This window comes from Esox lucius, chromosome 14, assembly GCF_011004845.1.
Source record: "Esox lucius isolate fEsoLuc1 chromosome 14, fEsoLuc1.pri, whole genome shotgun sequence".
In the NCBI taxonomy this organism is placed as follows: domain Eukaryota; kingdom Metazoa; phylum Chordata; class Actinopteri; order Esociformes; family Esocidae; genus Esox; species Esox lucius.
In genome coordinates, this window is record NC_047582.1 from 32,931,702 (window position 1) to 32,955,359 (window position 23,658).

A 23,658-nucleotide genomic window follows, 5' to 3' on the forward strand; every position below is an offset into this window, starting at 1 on the left:
GGTTACCAGCTCAGACCACTTGCAAAACCTGAACATGAAAGGAAGTCTTTCAAGGACCCAAACGGCTCCACAGGTCAGTTTTTGGCAGGAAGTGGTCCTGCTTGTGTTGTAGCTCCTTCCTTCAGGGAACCAGAGGTATGGGCATAAACTGAAGCCGAGTTGCTGTCTTCCATTTTTTCGTGGAATACAATCAAAACCCCAGCTGGCCAGGGCTAAAAACACCTAACGTAGTGGCCCCAGGCCAGCATAATCAAAGGAAGCGTCTGGACACACTAACGGTCCCCAGGGGACAACGCGGAATACATAGGCTACCTATTCAACCACACCCGCCCCGCAATAGCCAACCATGCACTTATCTGACAGCCGTGACGGACATTTCAGTCATGGGCGTAGGTTTCATTATACATGGTACGTGGTACAGCTAGCTAGCTATGATACATTAGAAGATATAGCTAACTAACTACTGTAGCTGATCTCTTGAAACGTTGGCTAACGTTGTAGTTCCCTCAAGTGTACCTCGGTACAGTCTGCGACAAAAATAGTACTGAAATGGACAAGGGCAACCAAAGCATGACCCAAGCCAAGACAAACCCTGAGAAGACTGGTGGAAGGTCTACTCTGTATGAGCGAGGGCATCTGTGGGTTTGTTCTGGCAGAATCATTAACTGATTGCGGGAATAATCTGACAGGTAAAAAACGTATCATTTAGTTAAGGCAAACTTCCCTGTGACTGCTTTAATCGCCAAGCTAAAAAGCTGAAAAGACAGGAGGACAGTTTCAGTTTTGGAAAAATGTGAGTCTTTTCTGTTCAGTAGTGACTATGAGTGGAGGATCAAGTTGGACAGTGCCTGAGAGAACCTGAACACGATTGTGCCTGAACACGATTACATTTTTCACGTTGTGTTTTAATGTTAATATCAGTTGGCTAATATCAAGTCTAGGCCTTCCGGCGTTTTGCAGTCAACAAAAAGACCAAGGTGACTGCCGTGCTTTGCCAGACCAAAAGCATTTCAAAATCAATTATTCAATGTGTAGGCTAAATGCCTAAAGCATTTAACGAGGTATGACTTTCCACTTGAATACCTTGATTGCAGCGCACAACCTTTCGGATACCTAATTTATAAACACATTCATTTGCGGGTTCGATTGAACATCAATAACGTTGCAGCAAATCTGGAAGTGCCCTACATGTCACCTCCAACTCGGTGGCCTCAATTATTTTTCCAAATCACAGTATATTCGCCATCTAATTACAGTATATTAACCATTTATTAAAGGTATATTAGCCATCTAATTACAGTATATTAGCCATCTAATTACAGTATATTCTCCATTGAATTGTAGTATATTAGCCATCTAATTACAGTATATTATCCATCTAATTACAGTATATTAGCCATCTAATTACAGTATATTAGCCATCTAATTACAGTATATTTGCCATCTAATTACAGTATATTCTCCATTGAATTGTAGTATATTAGCCATCTAATTAACCATGACTAGAGTTGGTTACACAGTTGCTGCAATCGTATGAGATGAAGTAATGTTCTGTGTGGACTATATGAAGGTTCTATATTGCTAGATAGCAGTGATTGGCCATTAGATTCAGCCACAGGCCTATTTTTGACATAGCAGATGGTCAAAAGCCATAACTTCACAAAAGTAATTTGTACGGTAAGCGCAGTTATATACACAGCATGATTTTATTATGGTATGTTATGATCCCCCCTGGTAACAGTTGTTCAAATATTACAGGTGCTAAAATTTTCTTGATAAAATTGGCCAAATCGACTAAAATGTAAATGTTAAATAATGCCCTTGGAATGGAGCAAGAACTGCTCTCTGAAACTGACAGTTACTTTGACATATATCACATTATGCAAGCACTTTCACTTAGAGTTTGTGGCCCCAGCGGGATTTGAACCAACAATCCTAATGTTGGGAGTGTAATGTTATGCCAATACTAACTTAGTCTACAGAACCATTTTACAATGTAGAGCATTAGACCAATGAGTACCACTCTGAAGGTGATGATGGTATCTTCACAGCTCCATTAAACAAACAGACACAGAAAGGATAAAGAGTCGTACAGATAATATCAATATATGTGCATGCTGTGTTACTCTGATTATTATGGGAAATAAAACTGCCTTGATTTATTTCAGTTCCAGGCGCCAGACTCACATCCATAGCAATCTAATGGACAATAAGGCTAAACTAAAATCGTTTTTATGTGATCTATATTTGGAGATTTACTGTAACAGGCTGGAGATGTTGGCTGTGAGGGCAATGTATTTCACTGTGCAAAGCAAATTGTCTAAAAAGAGTTAACTGGCCACATATTGCTCACTTTGCGTAGCACATCTTCACACTTAGCGTAGCATGTCTGTATTTTAAAGATGTCAAGGGTTTGAGACTAGCGTGTGCTGTATCCTACACACATACACATTCAAGGGTATTTTCTTTAGTTTTACTATTTTCCACACTGTATGGAATCATGTAGTAACCTAAAAAGGAAATTATGTTTTAGAGTCTTCAAAGTAGCCACCTGTTGAAACAAATGTAACCTGTCTAGGGCAAAAAAAAAAATCAAGCTCAATGATGAACTTGTTTTTGTTGTATATAACATTCTAATATCTAAGAGCAATTAAGAAGGCTACAGTTTGGTCCCTGTAAGGTGGAGCAAAATACAGTACTTTGTCATCAACAAACAAATGAATGTTCCTACGTTTCACAAGATGTCATGTAAACACAAAGAACAACAGAACATCCAAAACCAAGCCCTGGAGTTGTCTGAGAGATCCTGAACCTTTCCTGTATAAAGTAGGGAACAGGGAGTAAGGAATAGGATGGTGGGAAGAAGATATAGGGAATAGGGACGAGGAAATTGGGAATAGGAAATGCGGAGTAGGAAATAGGGGCAAGGAATTGATGCGCACGTACGGTAGTCTGTTCACTCAGTGGTCAACCACCCTGGACTTGGCGAAGTAACCCAAGAGCAGGCTACCGGTTTGTACATTCTGTTCACAAACTGTGTGACTCGTGACTTTGCGTAATTCGAGGGACATTTGTGTAACAGAAATCGTTCTCATCTACTGTCGATCATATCTTGATTTAATCACCCTGGGGCTGACATGGGCTCATCAACCCCTCTGTGGCTTATCGAACAGCGACATTGGAAAACGTTCATTAAACCTATGGTGTAGTCCGCTCAGAGCAATTTATGGTGGGCAGAGAAACCTCTCCTGTCCAGTATATTTATTCCACACCATCTCCGACGAAATCCGTTTTGAAGCTAATTTAATTTAGCTACTGACGGAGAAAATGATGTGATTGCCGGAGACAAATCATGCTCTTAGTCCTTCGGTCAGCATTTCCTCAGATTTAATAACAGGGCAGTTTTTTTTGTGTGATGAGGAACCAAAGTTGTGCCCGAGAGTTCATCTCACAGACAGGCGTCTTTTTTTCATCATAACGTAAAACTTGACATTTCTTTGCTGGGTTTACAGTCTATTGGATGAGTGGTGAGGGGTGGTTGACCCTAAACTAAACGTGTCCTAGTTTTGAGGGCGTTCCATGCCCATGACACTGAACGTAAATGGCCGACCATCCCCAATATTGTGCACAACATTGGACCAGAACCCTATGGGTGACGGCAGGTCATCCCAGACACAGCCCGGTTTAATTTGGTCGGTCCTTAATGGATGGTTGGCTGACTTCCAAAATCGATTGGGAGCCCATAGCGTTGAGGATTTTCAGAATTCACAGAATCAGAACATTCTTTCTGACCCCCCCCCGCCCCCCCGCCTGACAAATACCCACAATCCATCATGGTCCTGGGATGAGATGCACAAATACTAGCCATGACCACTCAATCACGCCAGTGGAAGGACGGCACCGCACGAGACAGAATGACGTGAGCGCTGTGTGTGTACGCGCGCGTGTGCGTGTGCGTGTGTGTGTGTGTGTCACGCAGATACATCAGTTCAAAAGGGTGGAGGCTGAGGGCTTTAGGATGGATGGTCGATTCAGACTACATCAGCGCGGCTGATGGATTGTGCGGACACAGAAGTGCCTCCAAAGTTGTCTGCTCAGGGGTTTGGGAAGATGCAGATAGAAACGTGGACCTGCACACGCTGACATGTTTATGGATCGGCTGTGGTTTGAGCTATGCGCCTGTTTGTTCAGTGTGTCGGGTGTTAATATTTCAACACACAAAGCATCCAGGGGATGAGTTATAAAGGCTGCCTGGATCAACGGTCGTAGTAAAAAAGAAACAAATGAAGAAATCGGATTGTGCTCTGAGGATTTAGCAGGAGGTTCAGAAAGTGCGGCGGGCAGATCTTCATATTACCGTCTTGTTAATTAAATCCCAAGGTGTAATTGACGGAAGGCAATGTGCCGCACCTTTATTTTGCTTACGCTCAATTCCCCTCATTTCCTTGCAAATGAAGATCAGCATTAACATTAGGCGGTCCACTTTTATTTCATAGAACCTCATTGTTAAAACCCTGACTCGGCAACAGACAGCTAACAAGATACTCCAATCGGAGAATACATTCCAAACGGCACCCTATTCTCTACCTAAGTGTGAATTAGTGCACTAATACTATTCCCCACATAAGGGCAAAGTGGCCAATTGAAAAATGGAAAGGGGGAATTGGGGACACATACACACTCTCTAATCACTCAGTTTCCCAGTCAGGCTGAAGCGGGGCCTGGAATAGGCTGTACTTTTAGTAAGTGCATTTGGCGATGGCCACCGCCTCGTTTTAATCATCATCTCAGTCACACAACATGCCAAATGTGAGCGCTGTGCCTCTGGAGCTCAACTTTCTGTCGAGTCGGCACGGAGGGCAACATTTCAGAGACTCGCTGGCGCTGTTTTTATCAAATGGACAGAGGGCCCTATCTGTACAGTTGTTTGTGATAAGAGCCCAATGGATTTCCCTGGGCATTAGCAGTGACACCCAATTAAGCACCCAATTAAGCACCTGTCCCTCCAATGTCATTCAGTTGACAGCTGCAGGACACGTCTTTGTTATTTTTTATTTGTTTACATTTATGTAGTTCAGCAGATGCTAACCAGTGGCGACTTACCAATCAGGGTTAACTGTCTCGCTGAAGGACCAGAACAAGTGTTCCTCACTCGCCATCTAGGGGATTTGATCTAGCGACCTCTCGGTTTCCGGTCATACGGTGCTGGGCAATGTGCTTCCATTTAATATGTGCAACTTGATTTGTGTGTGTCTATAACTGTGTGTGTGTGTGTCTTGGTGTGCACACACACCTGTGTGCAACCTGGCAACATAACGTTTCACCGGAGACTCGGATCAGAGCAGAGGGACCTCTGAGACTGCAGTGCTTGGACATGAAGACGGGGTCACCTCCATCTACTCCGCCTCCATCTCTAATACCCGCTCCAGGATCAAGGCAGGGCAGGGCGTTATTGAGCCGGAGCTCCCATCAGGGTGACAGTCACGCTGCTGATGCCGACAGAAATGCTGACGGACCGCTTCAATTCCGCTAAGTGAAGCCATGTGCTGGAGTGCAGTAGCCCAGGAGCCTTGGGCTCTACCGCAGCACTGGTGTCGGCCAGAGATCCGAACACCGGTAGGAGCCCCTGGGGTGCGTTCCAGACAGTCGTTGAAGCAGTCGCGGCGCACAGATAAGCTAACGACTGAAGACCTCAACGTCGGCCACGCGCCGTGTTTGGACGTCTGATTGGAATGCCCCGATCAGTGCGGTCATTGTGCATTTGTCGTTCAGACAAGTAACGCTGGTGGCCTGGAACATGCATTTGACAGTGAGGCAAATGGGGTTTAGAAGCAGCCAATCTGAGTGGGGGGGGGGGGGGGGTGGAGTCACAGGTCATGGGGTCATTTGGGTAGATTGGGTCCTTGGTCCCCGAAGGTCAATGGCTACAGGTTTACGACTCCACGTTTGAATGAATTCCCTCAAATCATCATGAGTCAGCACATCAAGGACGGCTATACTGATGCATTGTGGGTCTCGTGTGTATCTTATTACCTTGATGATTTCAAACGAATCAAAAGTTTAATCAAAGCTACAGATACACACCATTTCTTCTGTTAAAGGTCACTAGTTGTTTTCTGATCTTAGATGTGTTTTCCTTTCGACACTCTCCCATGGTGAGAGCCACGGCCACGGCCATCTTTCAGAAAAAAGACATGAAAAAAAATCAAAACGTAAATTCTCACTAAAAGCTTGAGTGCCTGTGGGCACGCAATGACGATAGCACGTTTTCCCTTCAAGCAGACTAACCAAGACCCTGCTGCTGACAGGGCGATCGATCCAGCAATGTGTCTTCTAAGACACTGATCCTCTCCCGGGCCCCCCGTCTCCTCTCTCACCGCACCATAACCTCATCCATCTAGTCCCTCGCCCCTAACAGCATCCGTCACCCCAGTCTGGGGGTGCGTCTCAAATGGCAGCCTAGTCACTTCAGGGCACGCCGTTTCCTGGACTTCGCCGTGGTGCGCAGGTGAATGTTCTAGGGTGCCGTTTGGTACAAGGCCTGGGTAAGGCTGCTCATAAGGTGGTCTGACTAGCGGGGCGGTGGGGGTGCTCTGTGATGACACTTGATCCCCACTTAGCCGCAGCTGCCTTGGCAGCCACCCACCCCGTGGTGGGGAGGGCTGGGGGGTACGTCGGGAGGCACACTGGCTCCGGGGGAGGCGGGAGGGACTCGGAGGGGGACGGCTCAGGGCCGCGACACATCGTGGGTTCTCTCTCCGGTTAAACCGACACCTATCGGACGGTTTTGGGGACTGTTCACACACCTCGGGTAGAAGCTCCACCCACACAGGTAACCTTTTCAGAATGAGAAGTGCACATGAGCACAGGACGGGGAATGTGTAACTTAACGTCAGTGCGACAAAAAAAAAAAAAGAAAGGAACAAAACAACAATGGAGTCTGTAGGCCAGAGATACAGGACTACTGCAGGCGTTCCAGGGTTGAACCAGTGTAAACATCCGTCAGCTACAGTATTAAGAAAAGACTGGGTTTCCATGGCGTGGTCGAGCGGTGACGAAGAGCAGGACCAGAAGCCTCGGCGTAGTCAAAACAGTTGGCTTCAAAACAGCACAAGGGGACTCCTGTAGGGGAACGCAGGATATATAGGCAAAAGGGCACACAGACTGAGAGGAGGTACCGGCGCACTTGGCGGATTCCTCGACCGGCGTCGGAATTGGTTGATGCCGACGACAGAAACGGGAAGCGGTCGAGTCTCGGTGTTGAGCCACGAAAATGCTAATTTGTCATCTTAAGGCACCTGTCCCCTGAGCCGACCTGTAACACTAGTGGCCAGCGGCGTGGAAGAAAGGAGAGGCAGGAATCGTCGGGTTGGTAGTTAAATCCCTGGCCAACAGCCCTATATCACTCTCTCTGGGGCTGATGAAGCCGTCATGGCTGAGTTGTTCTCTCCCTCCCTCCCTCCCTCCCCCCTTGCCTTCAATCCAGCTAATTTCTGCAGCAAAGTAAAGATGTAAATTAGAGCTGGGATGGGGGGGGGTTGGGAGCGATGCGTTGGCAGTGACCGACACTTCAGACCAATGAAGCAATTCAAAGAAAAATATTAAATTGAGCGAGAGTGGCTTTCCAGGATGAGTGTGTGATGAAGACGAGAGGCCACTTTATTGTCCATCATCTCCAGACGTTCTGCCTAGGATCTCATCTCCTAAGTGCTGCTGGCTACGCCTGGCTCTGTGTGTGTGTGTGTGTGTTAGTGTGAGCTGTGAGTCCCAAACCAGCCTGTCGGTCCTCTGCATGGTCGCCGTGTCTGACCAAACTCTCAGGGTGTCTTTCCCTGAGCGCCCAAAGGGATCAATAAACACAGAAACCCCTGGACCCACTGGCAACGTCCGCGAAGTAACTAATGTTACACTTTTTATTAACTTAACAAGCATGTTATTTAAATGAAAAAAATCCCCGCTATCATTTAAGAACAAGTAAACCTCAGTAACGCTTTACCATTTAAGAGGCATTTTGTTCTGCAGGCGTCAGGTCTCAAAATCTGATATTTCAAACGAGTGCACGTGTCAGATGGTGATCCATTCTTCCGTCTCCAACTGCACACGCTCCAAGGTACACCACGATGCCTTACGGGATGGCGCTTAACTTCGGGAGGCTGCCTCGGGTCACACCTGGATGGCCGATTGGTGGGTCTAATTAGCCACTACAGCGATGATCATTTTCACTCCCTCAGCTTTGGGACACGTTTGTAAATGGCAGAGGCGCAGGTGAATGTGAGTTCAAGGGGAGGGGATTAACCCACCACCCCCCATGGGCCAAACACGCTCCCCTTGTTCTGCCAGCCATGTCGACAGACCGGAACCTCAGATAGTTTCCATTACAGCTAACTGTAGCAAAATATTTTGAAACACAAATTATTTGGTCTGGTTGTGTTTTCCATGAACAACAGTGTCCTATTCATGACATAGGAAGGGAAACCAAAGCAAAGTTCTTGGAAAAGTTGGATGATACTGAATCAGTATTTCCCTCTACTGGATGTTGAAACAAATTTTACAAGGCTTCAATGTATAAAACGACTTCAGCAAATGACATGAACCATTGTTTCAGGAACAGGAAGATTTTTAATAGACTTTTTTTTTTTTTAAACCCAACAGCAGTTGACATTATTGATTAGTTAAAGCTAGAATCCTCAATTGGAATAAAATCAATTTCCTTTTTCGCTACAAAACTCAGGCAGAATGAATGTGACTGGACTTTAATTCATAGAGCCCACAAATGTGGGGATTGGCAATCCAGGACATCCAACGTGTAGTTTTATGAAAAATGGTAGGTTTGCAAACACTAGTAAAACCAGGTCCTACTGAGGTTTATGATGGGTAATTAAAGCTGAACTACTCCCAGGGAAACATTGTTCTTCTATAGGTGTTTGAAGTAAATGGCCAAAAGAGATTAGCTTTAAAATGTTGGCAACATTCTTTTCAATGCAGCATTTTAAATATATGACTTTAAAAAACATTATACACAAGAAACATTCCATTTTAAAAGTCCCTTTGTAGTATAAATGTGCAATTGAACAGTAGAGTTTGATGACAATTCAAAATTTCTATTTCACAATAATTTTCCTTAAAAAAAGCTAAGAATTCATAAGGTGATATTTACATTTTCATTATTTAGCAGAAACTTGTATCCAAACGCAACAAGAAGCAAGAGTTAAAGGCCTTGCTCAAGGTCACAACAACAGATGTTCACATAATTGGATCTGGGATTTTTTCAGTTCCTGTTCCACATGATCGAGTATCTACAACATCCCCAATTTGAAAAAATATATAAAAGTGAACGGTAGCTTTTGATTTAATAAGGCCAAAGAGGCACCCACTAAGTAGAGCAAGTTTGTTTAAGTCTGCTTCAGTAAACTAATAATAGCCAACGATTGGCCTAAAAGTCAGAAAAAAGACCTAGAAAAACATAGATATTACAATATAGATATTCAATTAAATAAGTGATATAAAAGAACTGAAATCAGAAAAAGCAGTAGAATACAATGTATAAGTGCATTTGCTAAATATATTTCTTTTTACGAAAAGTAAACTGGCTGAGTATTTAAACTTTGGGTTGCACTGAACATGCCATAAACCAAATAGGGCACTGGAAACTAACTCCTTAGTATAACGCCTTGGTCCACTTGTTTCTTTCTACAAAAGAACACCTACCTAAACGGTTCTACGGTTGAATCCAAGCATCACTCCAGACTGTCGTTTATTCAGACCATCTCAGTTGGCTGTACTGGAGAGGCGACCATCCTGCCACAGAAACACCAGCAACCTGGACCACCACCATTCTTAATGTCATTGTCTTAAAAACCAAATCCATTTGCGGGTTATCGTTCTCCTTCGAACTCCCTCTACCTCCCGCCCCGCCTCAGTGCCAGTCCTTGTCGTTTTCATCCTCCACGTCGGAGGGCACATCGTCATCGCTGACCTCCTCCGGTTCTCCCGTCGCCCCCTCGCCCCCGTTTGCCACGGCCTTCTGCAACTCCCTGGCACGTGCCATGGCCGCCGCGGCCTCCCGCTCCTCCTCCTCCTTGAGCCGGAGCGCAGCGTCCTTCTTTTCCCGCTCGGCGTGGCTCTTCATGTGGGCGCTTCGGCTCTTCACCTTGTAGAACACCCTGGAGGTCAAAGGTCAGACATTAATATGGTCACAACATTTGTTTTTGCAGTCGGACTGCAACAGCGTATCAAAGTGGGTACCCAGAAACGTTACCCCAAATGCAAAAATACAACAGAAAAAAACGGACGCGAGATCTGACTATCCGTGTGGCACGACAGCAAACGACAGAAGCACAAAAAAAGAGGAATCAATGGAATCGTAACAACGGAAACGCCATGGTAACGGACCGACTTATTAACAACACAAAGCCGAGAACACTGGTCTCACCTAGAAATACCTGGTACAACCGTTCAGTCATCGCTCTCACCAGGTTCCCTGTCACTTGACTAAAAACTGGTGGGTAAAAGGGGTGCCGGAAAGACACCCACTCTGGACTATTGCAGTCTCAGGTTTGGGCTAACGCAAAGACCACTGGTCCGTACACACAGACACACACCTGGTACATTTCTTGCAGGGGAAAATCCCCTCTGGGTCCTGGGGGGGTTTCGGGGGGGGTCTGCTCTTCCTCCCCGCTGAATCGGGCCGAGGTTTCCGGGGGACGGTGGGAGGGTTCGGATGGGGAGGTTCGCCCCGATGTCCTGCGTCCTGGTCCGCTGCTACTGCCTGGCGGGCCAAAGGTGACATATCATGGTCTTAAGCCTTTCATACCGGGGCCGTCCACAGCCGGTGGGTGAATGAAGTATGACATTCTACGTGGACACGTACTGCGACACACGGGACGGATGTAAACCTGCCACAACGCCACTGACCTGTCTAACAATACAATTAACAGATGGGCACTTGCATTTTCGTGAGCCTGTAGTGTCTGAGTAACTCTTAAATGACCACCATCTTGACCCCGGTCACATGACCCTTCCCACTTCCTGTCGTTGTTGTCATCGTCTTCCTGAGTAGGTTTAGATCGCTGAGAGCTCTAAACAGACAAGCACACAATTAACAGAACTATTAATACATCATGTTTTTTCCCATTAATCAATAAAGTTTTACCCTAATCTCTTTAAATATTACATTTATAGTCATTCATTGTGACACTGATATAAGTTGGGAATATCAACATCAAGGGTCCATTTTGATACAGTATGATATCCATATAACTGAAGCAAATAATTTGATACTTATTTTTCTACATACTTTTAAAAATAACTCAAAACCATCTCACTTCACCCATTGGACCAGCTTTCTAGTAACTTAAACCAATTCATTTTATTCTACAATATCAGACTGTGCCACTATAAAAAAAAAATCAATGGACCACATTTTATTTATCGCTCTTCCATCTCTCCCAGAGGACTGAGGGTCTTTCACCAACCCTACCTTGAACTCCAGCAGCGCTTCATTCTGTGTCTCCACCGGGGACTCAGGAGGCCCGTAAGTGAGAGTCCCACTGCGACCGATCTTCACCTGTTTCTTATAGGTGTAATAGAACTCCACACACTGAGCCACGCTCTTTGTTTGCACCTGTACACACACACGCGCATTTATTAATTACACTTCACACATAGTTATTAAATTACAATCTTCCTCCACACACACACACACACACACACACACACACACACACACACACACACACACACACACACACACACACACACACACACACACACACACACACACACACACACACACACACACACACACACACACACACACACACACACACACACACACACTTCCTTGGGTGTTCCCATTTGGTGATCAGATGATTCACACGGCATTGGTGAAACCGTCAAGGCCTGGAGAGAAGTGGACCTACCAGTTTCTGCACCAAGAAAAAGTCCTTCCTGTAGGCAGAAATGCCTTTGTTGAAGTAGCGCTTCTCTGAGGGAGTCCAAATGTCTGATCCTGTGGGTGAAAACAAACCATTATAATGTTCAGTTCCTATTTCACCATCTTAGTGAGGACTGGACGTTAATTAACATGGACTGAAGGTCCTTAATTATAATGATAGTTCTGTGGACACAGATTAAGCCTAGACCTGAAAAAAAACTAAGCTTTTTTTTTTTGTCCAGGACAATGCTTTATCAGTGTCTGCAAAACGTGGATTAGGGGTTAGGAGTTATGGTTAGGAGTTATGGTTTGGTTAAACCATAATGGATATGTTATTGAGTTACTAAATAGCCGGTCCAGACTTTGATAGTAAAATTAACGTTTAGGTAAAGGGGCAGGTTAAGTTTAGGTAAAGGTGTAGGTTAGGTTTAGGTAAAGGGGTAGGGGAAGGTTTTGGGCTAGGAAAAATGGAACAAGGTTAGGTCTCAGATCCCCATGAGAATAGAGGGTGTGCGTGCATGCATCGGTGTGTGTGCGTGCATGCATCGGTGTGTGTGCGTGCGTGCATCGGTGTGTGTGCGTGCGTGCATCGGTGTGTGTGTGTGCGAGAGACTGTTTACACGGGTTAGGGGAGTGTGTTCCATAAAAAAAAAATATTAAGTGCACAAAGAGTAAACAAAATGGCAACCAAACCTGAGTAGTGATATTCAGCCAGGTGGTGGCCTTTAGAGAAAACGGGCTCTTTGAGCAGCAGGAACGCCAGGGCCTCCTGGACAGAGTGACACAGCTCATCAGTCCACTACGTACCAAACAGCACCCCTATTACCTTCAGAGTACACTACTTTCTATTAACAGGCCCTGTCACGCCAAATAGTGTCCCCCTGTCAAAATGAAAGGCAACCTCCACGTCACAACGGGATGTTTTTCACGTCTTACGTCCACGGTTACGGCCATAGCTACAGCCTGTCAAATTCTGACCGGCAAGTTCTGTCCGTCGCTACGCTGGTTGTTTGGTTCTGTTCGCCCAAGGAGAGATCACAGGGCTAAGCCGGCGGTGGGCTAGGTCGAGTTTACCTCATCAGTGCACATTTGTAGAAGCAAAACACAAGGAGAGTGTTATTTTCTGTTGCTAAATACCCATCGGCACTATGGAACTAGAAGCCCCTTGGTGCTTCGTAACTATGGTTAAGACCTCTCAAAAAAATAGAAGCTCATCGTGCCGCTGACATAGCAACGGACTCCAGAAGTACTTGAATTCCATCATGCCGCATACGGGGACATTTCTGAATGGGGGACATTATTTGGCGTGACCGGCCCGTTGGGCTTGATCCACATCACTGAAGGGAAATGGACAAATGAACACAGAATTGCCACAATGGGTTGCCATGGAAGCATACAGGAGACGTTGTGTTGTCGAAAAACACACGGGTGGGTCTTTTGTACTCACAAGTACGTTGCCGCCGCACTCATGCAGACTGTGAAGGGCCAGCTCCTGGTTGGTGCCTCCGCCATTCAGAGCACTGGAGCAGGCCAAGTTCATCAGGTCGTCCACTAGAGGGAGAGAGCGAGCTGGTTTAGAGAGGAAGACAGCATGGGAGAATAACCAGGAGACACCTCCAAACTGTTAACTAAACATCTGTCCCATAGAGACTAATAGGACTATGGTGACCACATCATGACGTCACCAAACATCTCCACTATACTGCATCCAAGTCTCTGCTCATCTCCCCACAGAGATTCCATGGGATATAGAAGCGCTCAAAAACATGAATTAAATCATATATGCCCGTCACCGGTTGCTATGGCAACAAACAAACCAAGCGCCATCGTGGAATAACAGTGATTCCGATTGTGACGCAGAGGCTGTCCAAACGCACTGTGCCGCTGTGCCGCTGTGACCCTTGGTTTGGCCAAAAGCATCGGACACGGAAAGACTGGTCGATTTAGATGGGGGAGATTGTCAAACGTGGGCCTTTCAAGCAGAGATTGTAAGGATGTGTTGGCTGGTTTAATGTCCTCAGTGATGGATCAGAACGCGTACAGGTTGATGGTCTGACAAGCTTCCTAGTGCTGCCAGAGGAGACTATGGGACAGTTATTGTAACTATTTACGAAACTTTTAGTGGAAACTAGGGCTGGGAACTGCCCAGAGCGTCGCAATATGATATGGTCATAATACTTTGGTGCAGGTTGAATATTTATTGCAGTTTTCACAATTTCCATTTAATGATAATTTGATACTAAAATGTTATTGCGATTCTTTGTTCCAAACATTAGTCACCACATGTCTGCCGTAGAGGAATCAGAGAGAAAGCCACGAGAAAAACAGCTGTTGCTCTAAGTGGCTCCGGATAACAGCGTCTGCTGAACAACAAAAATGGGGAAAAAAGTGTATATACACTGCAGTGTGTAACTGTATGGATAGGGTTCCACATCACTAATGAAAACCCTGCTGACGCCAAGGCACATTCTGACTTAAAGAAGTCACCTCCATGCCTCCACCCTCACAATGCAGAGCAGTGCCTGAGCTGAGCCGAGCTGCACAGACCTGGCATGACTATTAATACAAGTGTCTGAAACAGTGCAGACAATGTGAATAGAAAATAGTACAGCACGCGCTGTTTGGTTTGGGCTGACCCTTCAGCTTGAAAACAGATTTTAGATGACTAGAGAGACTCCGTGGAAGGGGGCAGGTCACCTGTTTCCTGCACCGTCGGACTCAGCTGGGACTCCTTCATGGGAAGCCAGACCAGCTCAGCCTTGTGCAGGTCTCGCTGGGCGAGCGTGCGATCTGGCAGCAGCTCCGGTACCTCCGCCTGGTACTGCTGGCCGATGTTAATACGCCTGGGGTGGGGCAAAAGGAGGGGGGGTGAGCCAGAACAGGGAGGGGTTGAGGAAGAGCCAGAACAGGGAGGGGTTGAGGAAGAGCCAGAGGAGGGAGGGGTTGAGGAAGAGCCAGAGGAGGGAGGGGGGCAGGAGCAAAGGAAATAGTGGGAATAAGAAGACATTGTGGTCCGATAAGTTTGACGCTCTGGTACCGGCTGGGGAACCTGCTTAGTGGTTGGAGTTAGTGGGGAACACAGGACAATTCAACTACATTAGACAGCATCGCTCTCCACACATCAACCCCAGACACTTTTTACATGGGATTAGTCTTCCAAAATCAGTATCAAAAACCTCTATTGAAAAGATATATAGAAAAACTCCGGAAGCTCCGGAAAAAACTAAGAGACCACTGCACCTTTTTCTTTCCTTTCCAAGGAATGTTTTGAGTGAGGAACAGAAGCGTTCAATTTGCAGTGGTCTCTTGATTTTAACCCTTCTGTTCCTCACTCAAAACCTTCCTTTTCGAAATTTTTGGAAAGGAAAGAAAAAGGTGCGGTGGTCTCTTAATTTTTTCCAGAGCTGTATATCTATCTCTCTCTCTATATAGCTATATGTTGCATGAAATGCGAATATTGAATCAGCATCTATGGGCAGATTCACTCATTCACAACCACTAAGCATTTCTGTTGATTTAGCCGGATGTTCACACAATGACGATGAAGTACTAGAATACAGTCACAATGCATTATAACAACCGAGTGTAGTGTTAAAGAGGTCTGCACTCACGGTTCAAAGCTGACAGGTGTGGCGTCGGTGACCAAAGGAGGTGCCGGGGGCGTGATGTCAGAACTGGCTGTGGAACACAAAGGATCATGGGGCCTTTTACAATCTGTGTAGCTGGAGCCAAGGACTCTTATCTCAGAACGCAAGCAGCCGTGCGGCCATTTCACCTCTGGAGGAAGTCGGGGGTGGGTCCCAAATCGTCCCCTGTCCCCTCTCCCTACATAGAGTACCAGTTCCCACCAGGCACTGGTCAAGACTAGTGCACTACATCAAGAATAGGGTGCCACCTTTTACACAAACCACAGTGAGAGGGAGGGACAGAGAGAGAAACAGAGTCAGGAAGTGAGAGTGACCCCTCAGGCATCCCTCGACCAGACTCACCGGAGTGCAGGAGGCTGCGCGGCGCAGACTTTGGTGTGACGGGTGGCGGCTGAAGTGGCTGGTTGCCGGCTGCGATGGAGGACAAGAAGGTGGAGAAGTAGAGGCCGGAGCCCTCGCGCGCGGGCGACAGGATAGGGGGCGGGGTGTAGGGGGGCAGGGTGAAGGGGTGGTCCGGAAGCCGGACGGGGGAACGCAGGTGGCTCTGGTAGGGAGTGATGGCTGAGTAGACCGAGGGGACGATGAACGTGGGCGCTTTGGGCAGCGGGATGAAAAGAGGCTCTGGACGAGGGCGCCGTCTGTGCTTGGCCGATTTCCCGTCGTCGTCCTGGCCCGCATCGCTCTCCCCGTCCTGCAGATAGTGAGAGCAGAATTCAGTGATCACGTATCGTTTTTCGTGCCCTCTTTGTCTCCCTCCCCCAATTCCACTGCATCTACAGCCCCGGTCTCTTCACAAAGGAGCAGAACGAGTTTGGGAGAGTTAAAGGTCACAGCGGGCCTTCCTCCCAGGCATCGCTCCTTCAAACACGGAGGTCAGGTGGGTCAACCCGCGTGACAGCACACTCACTCGCCTGACGACCCCAGTTAGCTTCGACGACGTAGCTTCCAGCGTGGGAAAACCACAGGGAATCCCCGCTGACAACGCCTCCATCCTACTCCGTCAACGCCGGCCAATTTGCATCGCTCGCCCGGGTTTTCAGGCGCTCTACGACTGCACTGGCAAGGCTCGCACCCCGGCTGGCGGTGGACGGACTGGCGCCACGACAGAACGCCTCAGACCGCTGCAACGCGTCTGGGGTCAATGTTGCCGTGATATCTTCAGAGAATGTGACAAGGCCAAACAGAACCAACAATCAAACTCCCAGCGTTGTGTCGGGAGGCGAGAATGAAGTCACACGATGTGCTTGTGCGTGTATGTGAAGAGTAGGATAACAGGTTCTCTGAATCACCGTATTGTGACGCCGCGCCGAAGGTTTTCGGTTTCCGTCTTAAGTCTCCACTGAATCGCAATGATCGACAGCACATGATAACAAAAGGAATCACAGGAATCTTCCTGAATGCCTCGCGCGTGTGAGCCCCGCGTGAATGTAGCTGTGCGCACGCATGTTCACCGTTTCACCGCAGCAACCTGGACAAATACCACCCGGAAGTGGATTATGAGGTCTATGGCTCGACCCAGTAACAGTCAGGGACACGTCCCACACGAAACACGGGAAAGGCAGCGGAAGGCAGCGCCCGGAGGCATACAGCTGGTGCCTGCGACAGGACCTACCTGGCTGAAGCTCTCTGAAAGGGAGGTTCTCAGAGAACGGCGGCGGGGCACGATGACGGAATGCTGGTGCTCATGCTGCGGAGGGACCAGGGTGTGCTGGCCCGCGGGGGCACGTGGCCAGACAGCCGGATGAGCGGTCTGACCCTGACGAACCGGCACAGACACTGGGATAACCAGGGGCCCCATGCCAGCCTGTCTGCCCCGAGGACCCTCTTCCTGTTGATTCACAATGGAGAAACGACAGATTATAGAGAGAGGCAGAGATAAACAGACAGGCAGAGCCACAGGCAGACAGGCACAGAAACAGGCAGGCAAGAGAATAGATGGAGAGTGAAAGAGCACAGTACATATGTACATGAGTAACCTGTTCAGGGAAAAGGCGTCTCTAACTGTAGTTCAAGCCAGGGGTCATTTGTCCAAGTCAGAACACAGACATGCATTTAGCACTGTATGGATTACTATGTTACAGTGAGCGGACGTGTCGAGAGGGCCTGTGCCATATAACGACCAAAAACAAAATAGTTTCAAGACCAATAAATGCTTTCACCTCAGCTCTGCACTTTGCTCCACTCAACTCCGCCCCACAAGGTCAAGTGGGCTTTGTGCCGGCTGGGCCTGAGAACGGCAAACCCAGCGCTCAACCTTGGAGTTGTGGAAAATGAATAGTGGGTTTGTTTTCTTAAGGCAGCTGCTGGGGAGAAAGTGCGGAGGAGGGTGGGGATGTTTGGAGGAGTGCGAGTACGGAGGCCTGTCTGCAACCAGGGCCCCTCCCTGGCTCTGCTGAATGATGAGGAAGGGAGAGCCCGGAGGAATGTGGAGGTGTACAGACATGCAGAACACTGCCTCTCTATCTGCACTCTGTATGTTTACACACACACACACACACACACACACACACACACACACACACACACACACACACACACACACACACACACACACACACACACACACACACACACACACACACACACACACACACACACACACACACACACACACACACACACACACACACACACACACACACACAGGTGTGTTCTGGGAGTAGCATGGATTCACCTCTCAAAATGAATTGTTTCACAACTGTTATATTATCATAAGTTAATGTAACAAATGCGTAATTATAATCAAAATACTACTCGTGTTACAGAGGAAGCAACAAAACTTGATATGAAGCCAATTTGTCCAATGCAGCTTTAAAAGTTGAAACATAATTGTGCAAGACTGCCATTTGAACCAGTGTAAAGGCTACCTTATACTAACTATGTCCAGAAGGGACAGTGGTTATCAAAACACTAACAAGCTAATACTTACAATATATTGGCTAGCTCAATGGTACAACCTACTGTTAGTAGGGCAAATATCATGCAAACATAAGCTACCTAGCCAATCTTTTTTTATTGTAATTTTTTTAACAATTAAAATAAAGCCCTACACGTGTGAAAAATCATGCATTCACATTTTTTAATATTGCTATTTTGGAGGCTCCACCTCCAAAGTATGAAGCAGGCTGCTTGAAATATTTGCAGATTGGGGGTGGTTGCGGTAATAGAGGTATTCCCATGTGTAGGAGAGAAATATAAACCAATTGGGCACTGCCATACACTGACAAAAATCTGAAGAAATTGTTAGCATGTTAATTCTAGCTAGCTAATGAACATTTTAAGCAGTGAGCACCATTTGAGAAAGACTATTCGCCTACCAGTTGAGAAACATGTCTCAACTGGGGCTGGGTTGCATTCAATTTGCTAATCAAAGTATTTAGTTGCAAAACAGTGGTTTTTGTCGAATTTCACAAAATCTTTTGTTTGACAAAAACAAACACACCTGTTGTAATTAAACCACTGCCAGAAGCCTCTAGGTAAACGTTTGGTGGAATATAAAATAAAAGGTCAACAAATATCAAACCCTTTAGCAACTAAATTCCTTATGCCACTGTACTATACTGAATTTAGATTATTTTTATTAACGTGACTCAAGCTCCAGAGCTCAGACTTCGGCCAGAGACTCTGGTGGGCAGGACTCAGATTGAACCATAGGCCCCTGTGACTCAACTGACTCGAGGTTTAGTGACTCAACTACATCGCTGCCCACCAGTAAAACCACAAGGGGCCATTCAAATTGATTTTCCCCAGTTCTATGTGACAAATTGTAACTTCCTATGCGGTTCTCATCAATAAACAATGTCATGCAGGTGGGTGGGAACACCTAAATAAAGCAGTCTGAAAGAAAACATAGGCTGAAAGCTATATATTGCGAAGTAGGCCATTTTACGGATTTGGTCTGATGGTGCCCTGTGATGTCCATCTCCTTTAATAACAGGCACAAAATGCAATGACATACCTGGCGGATTTGGCTTTTTGGTCGATCAGGCGATAGTTGAGAAAGAAAGGAGAGTGTAGGGTGACTAAGGAAGCCCTAGCTACTGCCAAAATGTCATAACTATGTCAACTTAACTGGATTCATTATACCTCAACATCGCTATAAGACACAAACGTCAAATACAAGTCAACAATACTTCCACCAAAGGACCTTGCTATAAATTATGAAATCCCCCCAAAATCATGCGTTTTTTCACTGGTCCTGGTTTCATGAGGAATAACTCCCACACCCACAGGCCCGAGCGCAACACTGAGACCAACACCAGCAATCATTGATTTGCAATGTGTCAGAGAAGCGAAATGTCTTCAGTAGTAACTTTTGCCTTCATAAAACAAGCTTGGGGGGAAAAAACACTTCAGCTTCTTAAGTTGACATGCCCTAGGGAAACATAAACATCCTAAATTCCACAAAGAGGGGCTAGAGATCGCCCCTTTTCTCACAGCTGAACAGCAAAACAAGGACTGGTAGACTTTTCAGTGATAGAGCTGAATTTTCTGGAAAAGCTACATTACATGTTGCACGAGTATCCTCTACATTAAAGGGATGTAGACGGGTCAATGAGACTTGCGCATGTACACTCACAGGTGAGTGTGCATTAGGCCAAAAGAGACAAATTGCTTTGTATGAACAGTGTAACAGTTTGCCAACAATGTTTCACAAAAAGGCTTTAAAAATCATGGGGAAGTTGTGCATAGAAACCGGTCGGAAGAGGAACAGAGCGCCGTACTGGTCACTGAGGCAGCGAAGCACGAGAATTACACAATCAGTCTTCCCATCATCCGAGAACCAACATAACTTCAACTGTCAGGGCCCTGGGTGTTGTTTTCAATACACTATGACTAGACCTGCTTTTAACAATTCGTAAACAAAATGTTTGTAAGATATAGCTTCAATGTTTTGTTGAGCATGTTTTGATTGAAGGAGTTAGAAAGGCTTGTGCTGTTACTCTGTTGGCAAACTTAAATTAAGGGTTTTTGTTTCCACAAATTTCACATGAATTCATTACGCAGTGTTGTACGATTTGCTTGACATTGGAGGGACTGGACCTTGTTGGAAATCTATTTTAAAGTAAGAACCCAGTCTTATTGTGACGGTTGCCAACTGCCCCTGGACAGATTCACACCCCACACGGAGCTATACAGTCCATCAGATTCACACAACAGATCAGCTTGCGAGACCACCCAGGACACTCTGAATTAATGAACTGTAACAGATGACTTTGACTGAATTCAACAAAAGAGAGTAAACTAACCTTAGTTGCCTTGGCAACCTTTGCGGGCGGGAGAGACTCCATCTCTGAGGCCTTTTGGGCCAGGGTCTCCAGATTGATCTCTTTCGACGGCCTCCGACGACGACGGGTACTCTGGATGACCCCCCCAGCGGGGCCCTGCCCCCCCTCCCCCCCGGTCACCACACCGTTCTGGGGCGTCTCCCTGGGGGTCTGGTTCCAGGGGGTCAGTGAGGGCGGGCCGATCACGGGGGACAGCCCGTCCCTGGAGAGGCGGCGGGAGCGGCGAGGGCCAGCCAGCGGCGCATCAGAGGAGGGCGACATTGGGTCCGGTGTGACCTTAGGGGGGCAGGGGTCGGAGGGCGTGCTTGCGGGGTCAGTGGATGGGGTGTCCACTTCTGGCGTCGGTCCTCGAGTCTCCTCAGAGCAAGGTCTGTCCTTCAGAGGGGGCGGGGGGCTGGCGCTTGGTGGACAGTCGTCAGGGGCCTGGTTGTAACTCAGGAAGTGTTGGTTTGGCTGCTGCTTGTGCAGAGACTGTGGCTGCAGTATTTCCTGCTGCTGCATCCTCTGCATTTGCTGCTGTTGCAGTTGCAGCTGGTGATGCTGCATCTGTTGCTGGCGTTGCTGGCGCAGCTGCTGGTGATGCTGCAGGTGCTGCTGCTGGTGGAGTTGCTGGTGCTGCTGCTGGTGGAGTTGCTGGTGCTGCTGTTGCTGCTGGAGTTGCTGCTGCATCTGAAGCTGTATCAGCTGGTACTGGGGGTGCGGGGCCTTGGGCCGCTCGTCGTAGCTCGGGTTGGACGCAGCCTCGGTCGCCCCCTGGAACACAGTGTGGTATGGAAACTGGAAAGGTTGCAACAAGGGCCCTGGTGGTGCAGAGGGGCGGGGGGGGGTGGCCCTGGCGCTGTGTGCCAGGAGTTCGACGCCCATGTGCCGCTGCTCCATGGCCTGGAGCATGGATGCGCTAAACGGCCCCCAACTCATGCCTGTGCCCTCCCTGTTCAGCTCCATGGTCCCAGGGCCCTGCTTCTCCGCCGGCCCCGCCTGCAGGGCAGCTCCTCCACCGTGGCCCCCCTTGGGGAAGGGCATCGGGGCCCTGGTGTTGTTCAAGCCGGCCCTGTACTGGCCAATGTTCTGTCCCCACTGGTTGGTAGGGGCAGGCCCGGGGGCTTCCTGAGACCAGCCAGGAGTCTGGTTGGGGTCCTGGTTCATCCAGTTCACAGGGGCTGTGTGCTGGTACTGTGTCCGACTTTGGGGCCCCTCCTCTGGATTGAAGAGCCCATGTCCTCCGGGCTCCCGGGCCCCATGAGCAGACTCCTGCGCAGGGGGCACCATACCGCCGTAAAAGACGTCCCCGCAATGCTGCAGTGTGGTCTCCTTCATGGTGGCTGCGGAACAAGGCCTGCCCCCACTCTTATCGGGGACCCCCTTCTGCTGGGGAGGAAGACTCATGCTAACAAAATACAAGCAACCACAGATCAAATCGCTTGAGCTCAAATCCGGGACGAGGCCTTGGGTGGCTTCCTAACACTGTCTCTGTCGGCCACGGGCGTAGCCCGCTTTGTTTAATTGTGTATACAGAAGGCCTCTGGAGGCAACGTATGTCCTACAGGAAAAGGTAAATTGTGGCGACTGAATACCCCATCCTCTCCAAAGTCGGATCTGAAGACGTTTTTCTGCCGTTAGGGCTCAAGCTGGCCCTGGACTTTACTGTGTGCCTCATTCACGTGTGGGAACCTGGAACATCAGAGGGTGTGAAAAAAAACAAATAGTTAAATAGATGAGAAGTACCTTTTAAAAAGTTGTGGGCAGGACAGGCCTGTGTGGTTTTCTAAAAAGGCAAGAGGCTACGGTGAATTCTACTGTAAGTGAAAGGCAGTGCTTGTGCAAGCAAATCATTCAGAATGCTCGGTATGCTGTTTCTACATCCAATTAATTTAATGACATATCATAGCAATGAAACTATCGCGGATCGGCCAATGCGCTATGAAAGTGACGCTTTCTACGTTTACTGGGAGATATGCGCGGATTTTGACTGATAAAGGCGGGCAGCGAAAGAGCGAGGCGTGGACTGTACAGAAGTGCCATTTGACACAACGAGAAATACAGGAAGCGACGGAAAACAAGCAGAGCCACTTTCCACCAACAAACAGAGCCACTTTCCACCCCCTTCGATGAGCCCCAAGTCGCCAAACATTTGCGTGCAAATTTCATGCATTCTTTTGTTCAATTAGTTTCAGTTTGTGGAATATTATCTCGCCACATGTCTGCGGTCGCAGATTGGATACAGTTACAGTAAATGCATACCAACGATTATAAACACGTCGTTGCTTCCTGACTTGCTGTTTTAGTTTTTTTTAGTAAGTTTAACAAAAAAAGACACATTGCACAGTGCATTTAGAATTTGTTTACGAATTTGAATTACCCATGTTCTGACTCGTCCGGACACGTGAATAGCCACAAATGTACGAATTAATAGACACTTACCGTTTCAATATCGCCTTGTAAGTTTGACGGTTGTGCGGAGCCAATTTGCTCTGGGCCAAAGTCGACTGCATGCAACTCGATGACGGGATTGTGCGCAACAGATGACATACTTCGACTTCGACTACTTTTCTTCAACCCAAAGAGTAAACAACTTAGAAACCATGCAGACACGTGTTCTTGGTCTCCCTGCGTTTGTCTTTTGATCCCAAATCAAAGTGACTACAGTGTCGACAATTTCGCAAACTGTTGCGGTGATTTAATAACATAATTTCAACAGAACATGTCCACAAACTTCCCCCCAGCATCGAGTGTGTACGTACATACATAGGGCACATCTCAATTCTGACTGGCGTCCTCTCTCTTCTTC

At 47.4% G+C, this 23,658-nt stretch overlaps 1 protein-coding gene across 1 annotated transcript; it reads right to left on the minus strand.

The window, feature by feature from the left end:
• Positions 1 to 8,605: 8,605 nt before the first annotated feature.
• Positions 8,606 to 23,620, minus strand: mideasa (mitotic deacetylase associated SANT domain protein a). The gene is made up of 13 exons (XM_010878440.4): positions 23,292 to 23,620; positions 20,832 to 22,541; positions 17,195 to 17,410; positions 15,925 to 16,273; positions 15,547 to 15,613; positions 14,633 to 14,778; positions 13,383 to 13,486; positions 12,629 to 12,704; positions 11,922 to 12,010; positions 11,480 to 11,623; positions 10,950 to 11,078; positions 10,602 to 10,768; positions 8,606 to 10,163 (listed from the first exon to the last, which is right to left on the minus strand). Exons 2-13 carry the CDS (start codon positions 22,254 to 22,256, stop codon positions 9,917 to 9,919), a joined length of 3,159 nt encoding a protein of 1,052 aa, XP_010876742.2. The 5' UTR covers positions 22,257 to 22,541; positions 23,292 to 23,620; the 3' UTR covers positions 8,606 to 9,916.
• Positions 23,621 to 23,658: the final 38 nt, after the last annotated feature.

What these genes read in the sequence shown, in the direction of transcription:
- mideasa (XM_010878440.4), bottom strand. Translation starts at nt 22,256, where the DNA reads ATGAGTCTTCCTCCCCAGCAGAAGGGGGTCCCCGATAAGAGTGGGGGC. An exon ending in TTTCAGAGAGCTTCAGCCAG is followed by an intron (nt 16,274 to 17,194) that starts GTAGGTCCTGTC and finishes CACTATCTGCAG; the next exon opens with GACGGGGAGAGCGATGCGGG. An exon ending in CACTACAGGCTCACGAAAAT is followed by an intron (nt 10,769 to 10,949) that starts GCAAGTGCCCAT and finishes TTGGCCCGCCAG; the next exon opens with GCAGTAGCAGCGGACCAGGA.